Consider the following 10,781-nt stretch of genomic DNA (forward strand, 5'->3'; position numbering starts at 1 on the left):
CTCCAAGCTGGGTAGTGATCAATGGCTCCATGTCTAGTTGGCAGCCGGTGTCAAGTGGAGTGCCCCAGGGGTCGGTCCTGGGGCCGGTTTTGTTCAATATCTTCATAAATGATCTGGAGGATGGTGTGGATTGCTCTCTCAGCAAATTTGCGGATGATACTAAACTAGGAGGAGTGGTAGATACACTGGAGGGCAGGGATAGGATGCAGAGGGACCTAGACAAATTGGAGGATTGGGCCAAAAGAAATCTGATGAGGTTCAATAAGGATAAGTGCAGGGTCCTGCACTTAGGACGGAAGAACCCAATGCATAGCTACAGACTAGGGACCGAATGGCTAGGCAGCAGTTCTGCGGAAAAGGACCTAGGGGTGACAGTGGACGAGAAGCTGGATATGAGTCAGCAGTGTGCCCTTGTTGCCAAGAAGGCCAGTGGCATTTTGGGATGTATAAGTAGGGGCATAGCGAGCAGATCGAGGGACGTGATCGTCCCCCTCTATTCGACATTGGTGAGGCCTCATCTGAAGTACTGTGTCCAGTTTTGGGCCCCACACTACGAGAAGGATGTGGATAAATTGGAGAGAGTCCAGTGAAGGGCAACAAAAATGATTAGGGGTCTGGAACACATGACTTATGAGGAGAGGCTGAGGGAACTGGGATTGTTTAGTCTGCAGAAGAGAAGAATGAGGGGGGATTTGATAGCTGCTTTCAGCTACCTGAGAAGTGGTTCCAGAGAGGATGGTTCTAGACTATTCTCAGTGGTGAAAGAGGACAGGACAAGGAGTAATGGTCTCAAGTTGCAGTGGGGGAGGTTTAGGTTGGATATTAGGAAAAACTTTCACTAGGAGGGTGCTGAAACACTGGAATGCGTTACCTAGGGAGGTGGTGGAATCTCCTTCCTTAGAAGTTTTTAAGGTCAGGCTTGACAAAGCCCTGGCTGGGATGATTTAATTGGGGATAGGTCCTGCTTTGAGCAGGGGGTTGGACTAGATGACCTCCTGAGGTCCCTTCCAACCCTGATATTCTATGATCACTGGGCAGACAGATATCCTTGATTATAGATGATTTTATTCCTTGAAAAAGTTTTTATCTCAAAAGCATTCTACAAACACACATCAGCTTGACTATAGCTGAAATGCAACCACCTCTGGGGCAAAGCCTGGCAGAAATGGAACAGCTGCACAGTCATGCTATGGAATAATTTTGGACCGGAAGTGTGGAAGAATCCTATCTCCAAGTGAAACGACCAGAGGCCTTTAGGAGGCAGTATAATTAAGGAAAATGGGAATTGGGCACCAAGGTTAACACTCAGACTCACTGCAGGTGCCATGGAAGCTTTAGTGATCCCAAACAGTCAGGACTGCAGGTAAATTTAATCTACAAGGTAGCACTTCTGGCAACACCATCCCCTTTAGCACCCTCTGAGGTAGATTCATAGATTCTTAAGGCCAGAAGGAAGCACTGTGACCATCTAGTCTGACCTCCCACACAGCAAAAGGCCATAACACTTAACCCAGGGATTCCTGCCTCAAACCCATCACTTCTGGTCAAGCTAAAGCATCCTTTAGAAAGACATGCAGTCTTGATGTAAGACCCCAAGCAAAAGGAAATCCACCACATCCCAAGGCAAGTTGCTACAATAATTAATTAGCATACTTTACAAATAATATGAGCCTTATTTATAGTTAGAACTGGTCTGGTTTCAGCTTCCAGCCATTGGATCTTGTTCTGCCTTTGTCTGCTAGGAGGGTTGCCAACTTTCCAATGATACAAAACCGAACACGCTTGCCCTGCCCCTTCTCCAAGGCCCCACCCTGCTCGCTCCATCCCCTCTCCCTCTGTTGCTTGCTCTCCCCCACCCTCACTTTCACTGGGCTGGGGCAGTGGGTTGGCATGTGGGAGGGGTTGAGGGCTCTGGCTGGGGGGGCAGCTCTGGGCTAGGGCAGGGGGTTGGGGTGCAGGGAAGGTATGGGCTTCAGGGTGTAGGAAAGAGCTCAGAGCTGGAGCAGGGGGTTGGAGTGGGGGTGGTGGCTAGGGGTGAAGGCTCTGGGGTGGGCCCGGGGATGAGGGGTTTGGGGTCCAAGAGGCAACTCTGGGCTGGGGCAGGTGGTTGGGGTATGGGGTCCCAGCGGTGCTTACTATGGCTCCCAGGAATTGGCCATGTGCACGGGCCACATGCTGCCCCCATGCCCACAGGTGCCGCCTCCGCAGCTCCTATTGGTCATGGTTCCTGGCTAATGGGAACTGCAGAGCGGCACTAGGGGCGGGGGCAGCGTGTGGAGCCTCTGTGGCTGCCCATTGGCCTAGGGGCCACTAGGACCTGGTGGCTGCTTTTGGGAGCCACGTGGAACTAGGGCAGGCAGGGAGCCTGCCTTCGCCATGGGCCCCCGCTGCTCCACCAACTGGACTTTTAACAGCCCGGTTGATGGTGCTGACCGGAGCCAGCAGGATCCCTTTTTGACTGGGTGTTCCGGTCGAAAATTAGAAAACTATCTGCTAGATTAAAGAGCCTTCTGCTATCAGAAATCTTTCCCCAGGTAGGTACATGACTGCAATCAAGTTACTACTTTACCTTCTCTTGGCTATACTGAATACACCAAGCTGTTTTAGTCTCACTATAAGGCAGGTTTTCCAGACCTTAAATCATTCTTGTAGCTATTTTCTCATCCTATTCCAGTTTAACATTGTTTTTGCCCCATGGACACCAGAACTGGACAGACCAGTGATGGTCTCACTAATGCTATATGCCATGGTGCTAACCCCTTCATCTTATTCGATATTCCCATGCCTATGTTAAACATCCAAAGTTTGCATTCTCCCTAAGCCACAGCTCATATTCGGTTGGCTATCCACAATGACCCCTCATCCTCTTCCGAGTCACCTCTTTCCAGGATCTCATAAGGGTGACCTACATTCTTGGGTCCAAGATGTCTCACCTTGCATTTTCGCTGTATTAAAACACATTGTTCACGTAAGCCCGGCTCACCAAATGATATAGATTGCTCTGTAGAATGACCTATCCTCACCATTATTCATCATTCCACCAGTTTGAGTTGTCTGCATAGTTTACCAGCCATGATATTTGACTGTCTTCCAGATCACGAAGAAAATCTTGACTAGTAGTTGCTCAAGAACAGGTCGCTGTTGGATCTTACTAGAAACACCCATTTAGTTAGCCAGTTTTTAATCAATTTAATATATGCTGCATTGATATTCTTTTTTCTTTCAGAATGCAATGCAGGACTAAGTCCAATGTCTGCTTTTGTCAATTGAATTTGTAACTGCCTTAGAACTGTATCAAGTTTAATTAACAGGACCTATTTTCTATAAAAACATGCAGGTTATTAATTACGATGCCATTATTTATCCTTTACTAGTGCTGTGGGAGTCAGAGAGGTCTTATTTTGGTTCAATGGCAATTCTGAAAAATTGAAGAAAATTGTTTCAGGATGACTCGAAACTGTAATTTTTCAAAATGTTTGGCAAATTGAAAAGTTGAGAACTTTGTTTTGGGTCGAACAAGTATTGTTTCGATTTTGAGCATTTTTTACATTTAATTTTTAGAATAAAGGAAATTTCAGAACAGACCATTTTTATTGCAAATGAAATATTTTTTTGATTGGCAAAACAAAACACTTTGATTTTTTTTCCTGAAATTTACTGAGATTTTTTTTTCTTCAACCAAATCTGTTCAGTGAAATTGACACAGATTTGCAAAATGTTTCAGTGACCCTGAATCTGAATTTTTTTTTTCCGCTGAAAAGTTTTGGTCAAAAAATGTCATTCAACATTGTTCTTAAATTGTTCCTTCCAGCTGATTTGGCTCATAATTGTTTTCACTTTTGTGAAATTGGCCCTATTAAAGCACCAAGTATCTATATCCTGTTGTCTGGAATTTATTCTGCTTGCACATTATAAATGTGATCAAGCCATGATCATTTGTACCCCAGCTACCATTTAATTTTTAGTTCTGTGATCAGTTCCCCTTTATCTGTTAGGACAGTGGTGCTCAGCCTTATTACACAGTAGGGCCACATAAATCTAAGTACAACCTTGTGTGAGTCAAACAGATTCTACATATTTAAAGTCACCTGTATTGATTTATATTTTAAGTTCTGCTTGTTTCATATGTATTTAGAATCATAGAATCATAGAATATCAGGGTTGGAAGGGACCTCAGTAGGTCATCTAGTCCAACCCCCTGCTCAAAGCAGGACCGATCTCCAATTAAATCATCCCAGCCAGGGCTTTGTCAAGTCTGACCTTAAAAACGTCTAAGGAAGGAGATTCCACCACCACCTCCCTAGGTAACGCATTCCAGTGTTTCAGCACCCTCCTAGTGAAAAAGTTTTTCCTAATATCCAACCTAAACCTCCCCCACTACAACTTGAGACCATTACTCCTTGTTCTGTCATGTGCTACCACAGAGAACAGTCTAGAGCCATCCTCTTTGGAACCCCCTTTCAGGTAGTTGAAAGCAGCTATTAAATATTTAGATAGGTTGTTTCTATGTACAGTATTTTCTACTTAAAAACCAAAGAAATTGGTGCATAAAATGTGTGCCAGAATGATAGAAAATAGTGGCGGGGGTGGGGAAGAACATATAACCATCTCCCTAATCACAAAGAGTGCACTTTCTGAGTTAGTGACTCTATTGTGGCTTTGTTTTCTGTCTTACTATCTATCCCTTTGCTAGTGGTTCCTAACATTCTATTAGCTTTTTTGACCACTGCTTCAAATGGAGTAGATGGTTTTTAGGGAATTATCTATGATGACCCCAAGGCCATTCCTGAGTGGTAACAGCTAATTTAGACCTTATCATTTTGTACGTATAACTTGGATTGTTTTCCAATGTGCATTACTTTGCACTTATCAACATTGAACTTCATCTGCCATTTTGTTGCCCAGTCACCCAGTTTTGAGAGTTTCCTTTGTAACATTTTGCAGGTTGCTTTAAATTTATCTTGAGTAATTTTATATTGTCTGCAGGCTTTGCCACCTCACTGGTCACCCTGTTTTCCAGATCATTTATGAATATGTTGAAAAGCACAGGTCCCAGTACAGATCCTTGGGGGACCCTGCTATTTATGAAAATATGAAAACTGTGAAACTTTTCATAGTTTCTCCACTATGAAAACTGACCATTTATTCCTACCCTTTGTTTCCTTTCTTTTAACCAGCTACTGATCCATGATCAGACCTTTCCTTTTACACCATGACAGCTTACCTTGCTCAAGAACCTTTGGTGTATGATCTTGTCAAAGGTTTTCTGAAAATCCAAAAGCACTTATCAGTAGAATCACTACTGTCCACATGCTTGTTGACCCACTGCCATAATTCTAATAGATTGCTGAGGCATGATTTTTCTTTACAAAAGCCAAGCTGACCCTTTCCCAATATATCGTGTTCATCTGTGTGTCTGATAATTCTGTCCTTTACAGTAGTTTCAACCAGTTTGCGTGGTACTCAAGTTAAGCTTTTTTTTCCTGATTTGTTTGTTTTTTGTGTATTTTACTATTGGCTTTTCAAATTCTGTTTTAGTCTGCCAAATTAAACTTGGCTAGCCAAAGTTTATGGTCCTGTCTATTTTTCTCACTAGGATTTGGCTCCTAATTTTTAAAGGATTTCTTTTTGCCTCTAACTGCCTTGTTTACTCTGTTTAGCCAGGTAGCATTTTATTTTGGGGTGGGGGGGGTTCTGTTTCTTTGGGTTTTTTTTTTACACTTGGGATATACATTTAGTATATTAATAGTAAGGTATAGTAATATATTAGCTTCTATTATGGAGGGTTTTTAAAGTTTCCATGCAGCTTGCAGGCATTTCACTCTTGTGACTGTTTCTTGTAATTTCTGTTCAACAAATCTCATTTTTGTGGAGTTCCATTTTTGAAGTTCAGTGCTATTGTGGTGGATTTCTTTGGTATTTTACCCCCTACAAGGTTATTAAATTTAATTGCATTAAGGTCAGTATTACTGAGCAGTTCAGCTATATTCACCTCTTGGACCAGATCCTGTGTGCTGCTTAGAACTAAATCAAGAATTGCCTCTCCCCTTGTGGGCTCTAGGACTAGCCGCTCCAAGAAGCGGTCTTAATGGTATCCAGAAATTTTATCTCTGCATCCCATCCGGAGGTGACACATACCCAGTCAGCATTGGGATAGCTGAGATCCATCATTATTATTTGGTTTTTGCTTTTGTAATCTCCCTCAACACTTCTGAATCACCTAGTCAGGTGGTCGGTAGCATATTTCTATTGCTGTACTCTTCTTATTCAAGCATGGAATTTCTGGCCTTAGAGATTCTATGGTACAGTTTGATTAATTTAAGATTTATACTGTATTTCACTCTGTGCGTTCTTTCACACACAGTGCCACACCCCCACCAGCACAACCTACTAAATCATTCCTATATATTTTGCATCCTGGTATTACCGTGTCCCACTCATCATCATTCCACCATGTTTCTGTGAGGCCTATTACATCAATATCCTTATTTAATACCAGGCACTCCAGTTCACCCATCTGAGTATTTAGACATCTAGCATAGGTATAGAAGCACTTAGAAAATTTGTCAGTATTTAGTTGTCCGCCTTCATGTGGTGTAATTGAATTTGACTCTTTTTTGTTTGAATGGTTTCAGAGTAACAGCCGTGTTAGTCTGTATTCGCAAAAAGAAAACGAGTACTTGTGGCACCTTAGAGACTAACCAATTTATTTGAGCATGAGCTTTCGTGAGCTACAGCTCACGCTCAAATAAATTGGTTAGTCTCTAAGGTGCCACAAGTACTCGTTTTCTTTTTGTTTGAATGTTTCTTTTCAGTTCCTACCTGTACTTTATCAACTTCTATGCTATCCTCTTACTTGAATATAGAGCATCCCCTTTAATAAATCCTCCACTAATGGGTATGTCTGTCTGAACTGTGTGTTCTTCAGCACTTGCTGGCTTTCTCCAAACCCTTTAGTATAAAAACTCCTCTGACCTTTTTAATTTTACATACCAGCAATCTGGCTCTGTACTGGTTGAGGAAACGGGAATCTTGAGTAGGGAGTAGATGTTATTTCTGTATCTTGCTCTAATGTGACTGTAGCCAGTATATGTGTGCAGTTCTGGTGTCCACAATTAAAGAAGGAATTTGATACATTGGAGAGGGTTCAGAGAAGAGCCACAAGAACGATTAAAGGATTAGAAAACCTGCCTTCTAGTGATAAGCTCAATAGATTGAGCTCTGAGTCTAACAAAGAAACTTAAAGGGTGACTAAATTACAATCAGTGCCTACATAGGGAACAGTTATTTAATAATGGGCTGTTCAGTCTGGCAGAGAAAGCTCTAACCTGATCCAAGAGCTGGAAGTTGAAGCAAGCCAAATTCAGATGGGAAATAGAGTACATTTTTAATAGAATAATTTACCAAGGGTCATAGTGGATTTTCCATTGCTGACCATTTTAAAATCAAGATTGCATGATTTTCCTAAATATCTGCTCTGGGGAGTCTTCTGGGGAACTTCTCCAGCCTAGGTCATACAGGGGGTCAGACTAGATGATCAGTGGTCCTTTCTGGCCTTGGATTCTATGCATCTTCTAACCCAGCGTGTCCAGTGACTAACATTTTGCTCAGTTTCAGGAAATTCAGTGATGTCTAACTTCTTTTTATAAATGGATGTCTGTGATTTCTCTTATCCCCCAGGCTTCTAGAATCCATGTACAGGCACCTGAGGAACCTCTTTCCTTTCTGTCTCTTGACACCTGGGTTCTTTACATTCATGATACCCAGTGTCAGAGTTATGATTGTGTGTTTACCCCATTAGCACACTCCCTTCCTGTTGCTCGTTGCGCTAAGCTAGTCTGGAGCATGATAGTCTGTCACCCAGAAGATTGAGATGTAGGCCATCCAAACTGTACCATCCCTTCTCCCCATAGAATAGGGCCCAGTATTTCTTTGTGTGGATACAGCAGAGAGCCCAGTGATGTGTGTGAATGCCTGTTCCTCATTCCCAGCCCCTCTCAACCTTTCTATCTTGTGCAGGTTTGAAGGAAACTGCCTTCCTGTATGCAGTGTCCTCTGCAGCTCTTACCCACTCCCTGGCCAGGGCGTGCAGCGCTGGACGAATGGAGCGCTGCACCTGCGATGACTCTCCAGATCTGGAGAATCGTAAGGCCTGGCAATGGGGAGTGTGTGGCGACAACCTCAAATACAGCACCAAGTTCCTTAAAAAATTCCTGGGCCAGAAGAAAATTGGCAAAGACCTGCGGGCGAAGGTGGATATCCACAACACCAACGTGGGCATCAAGGTGAGGGGGCAGGGCACCTGGCCCAGAAAGGGTTCAGGGATCAGATGCAAACATCTTGACTTATCCTGCGCCATCATGTTTTCTACAGGGGAACTGGTGCAGTGAGGGAGAGAGGCCACTGCCCCTCTGACTAGTCAGAACTGCTTACCTGTGGCATAGGCCCTGTGCTACTGAGAGTTAACCAAAAATTCTCCTTTTTGCTCAGGTGGCAGGGGCCTGTGCTTATAGAGAGAAGTGATTTCTGTATGCCCACTGCTGTGAAACTGAGTGCCCCCTGTCAGCAGCATAGTGACAGCTGTGAAGTCTGTGTACGACTCTGCACTTGGTAAATCCGTCAGTGTTCATGTGGCCATTCAGGTTTTGAGTATGGCTAGAGATGCAGGGCTGGCAAGTGGTTAGAGAAAGGGGCTGGGAGTCAGGACTCCTGGCTTCAACCGCAGCTCAGCTGCTGCCTTGCTGTGACCTTGGGCCAGGCTTGTCATAGATTCATAGTTTAAGGCCAGATGGGACCATTAGATCATCCAGCCATCGCAGGCCATTAAACGTCACCCCTGTGCCAAGCCTAGTAACTTGCTTGACTAAAGCATCTTCTAGAAAGACCTCCAGGCTTGGTCTGGAGATGTTGAGATGAAGAATCCACCACTCCCCTTGGTAGCTCATTCCAGTTTTAATCACCCTCCCTGTTCAGTTTGGGCCTAACTTCTCATTCGGATTTGTCTGGCTTTGGCTTCCAGCCACTGGTTCTTGTTCTGCTTCTCTCCGCTAGATTCAAGTGTCCTTTAATACCTGTGCTTTCTCTCTGTGAAGATCCCTAGCTGCTGAATCAAGTCACCTCTCCCTTTCTTTTTGATTGAGCTCTGTCAGTTTCTCACTCTAATACATTTTCCACCCTTTGAAACATTTGTATGATGTCCCCTCTTGGTGCGCCTTAGTTTCCCTATCTGTAACACAGGACTGGCATCCCGCATGGAAGTGCTTTGAGATCCTCTGGAGGGGCAGCGTACAGTGTTATCTATACCGAGAGCTAGGCCCATGGTCCTGGCAAATACTAACTGGAGTTTCTTCCTCCTCAGGCCGTGAAGAATGGTCTCAAAACCACGTGCAAATGCCATGGTGTCTCAGGCTCTTGTGCCGTGAGGACCTGCTGGAAGCAGCTCTCCCCTTTCCACGAGACTGGCAGGATCCTCAAGCTGCGCTATGATGATGCTGTCAAGATCTTCAGTGCCACGAATGATGCTGTGGGGCACTCTGAGCTCGTGGGCACGCAGAGGCACAGCCACTCCCACAGCAGCCCAGCTACTCCACGCCCCACAGATCTGGTGTACGTGGAGGACTCTCCCAGCTTTTGCCGGCCCAGCAAATACTCGCTAGGCACTGCCGGAAGGACGTGCTCCCGGGAGGCCAGCTGTGACGGCCTGTGCTGCGGGCGAGGCTACAATACCCAGAGCCGGATGGTCACCTTCTCTTGCCATTGCCAAGTGCGGTGGTGCTGCTATGTGGAGTGCCAGCAGTGCATGCAGGAGGAGGTGATCTACAGCTGCAAGCAGTAGGGCCGGTGCAAGGAAAGCAATCCAAGCAAAGGGCACGAGTGAGCCAGGGCCCCTTTCTGAGGCAAGGCAGAGGCAGGCACTGCTGGCTGCAGGGCGCTCAGCAGGCTTCGCTCCGTCTCCCTCTGCACGCAGAGGGGCCATGGCGCAGGATATGCTGGATAGTCCCGTAAACCAGGGGTGCGAACAGTGTGCATTTTAATGTGGCTAAATGTCTACCGCTAGGAACAAAGAATATAGGCCATAAATACAGCCTGGGGGACTGTGTCCTGTGACACTCTTTCAGAGTCAGGAGTCATGGTGGATAATCCGCTGAACAGAAGCTCCCAGAGTGATTCTGTGGCCAAAAGAGCTAATGCGATTCTGGGATAAATGGGGGAATCTTGAGTAGGAATAGAGTTTATTTTTTCCTCATATTTGGCACTTGTGTGCCCACTGCTGTAATAATGTGTCCACTTCTGGGATCAACAGTTCAAGAAAGGTGTTGATAAATTGGAGCGGGTTCAGTGAAGAGCTACAAAAATTATTCGAGGATTAGAAAACATGATAAACAGATTAAGTCAGGCTCAAGGAGCTCAGAGAAGGTTCAGGGGGGACTTGATCAGTCTGTCAGTACCTACATGGGGAATAAATATTTAATAATGGGCTTTTCAATCCAGCAGATAAAGATGTAACACGACCCAATGGCTGGAAGTTGAAACTAGCCAAATTCATACTGGAAATAAAGCACACATTTTTAAGGGTGAGAGTAATTAACTAGTGGAACAGTTTACCAAAGGTTCTGGCATGGTGGATTCTCTATACCTGACTATTTTTAAATCCAAACTAGATGTTTCTCTGATATCTGCTCTAGGAATTATTTTGGGGCAGGTCTCTGGCCTGTGTTTCTCGCCCGGCAGAGCTGAGAATAGAACCCAGTCTCTTCACTCCTAGCCCACTGCCCTACCCC

The 10,781-nt window shown here is 44.8% G+C and overlaps 1 protein-coding gene across 1 annotated transcript in view; it reads left to right on the forward strand.

The window, feature by feature from the left end:
- Positions 1-10,472, forward strand: part of WNT9B (Wnt family member 9B) — a 61,178-nt gene extending 50,706 nt beyond the window's left edge. The window contains exons 3-4 of the mRNA XM_084616012.1: positions 8,020-8,285; positions 9,359-10,472. Of these exons, the coding sequence (XP_084472138.1) occupies positions 8,020-8,285; positions 9,359-9,835 (743 nt within the window). The 3' untranslated portion in view covers positions 9,836-10,472. The remainder of the gene's footprint in view (positions 1-8,019; positions 8,286-9,358) is intronic.
- Positions 10,473-10,781: the final 309 nt, after the last annotated feature.

This window comes from Lepidochelys olivacea (assembly GCF_965140295.1).
Source record: "Lepidochelys olivacea isolate rLepOli2 genome assembly, chromosome: 27".
Classification (NCBI taxonomy): Eukaryota; Metazoa; Chordata; order Testudines; family Cheloniidae; genus Lepidochelys; species Lepidochelys olivacea.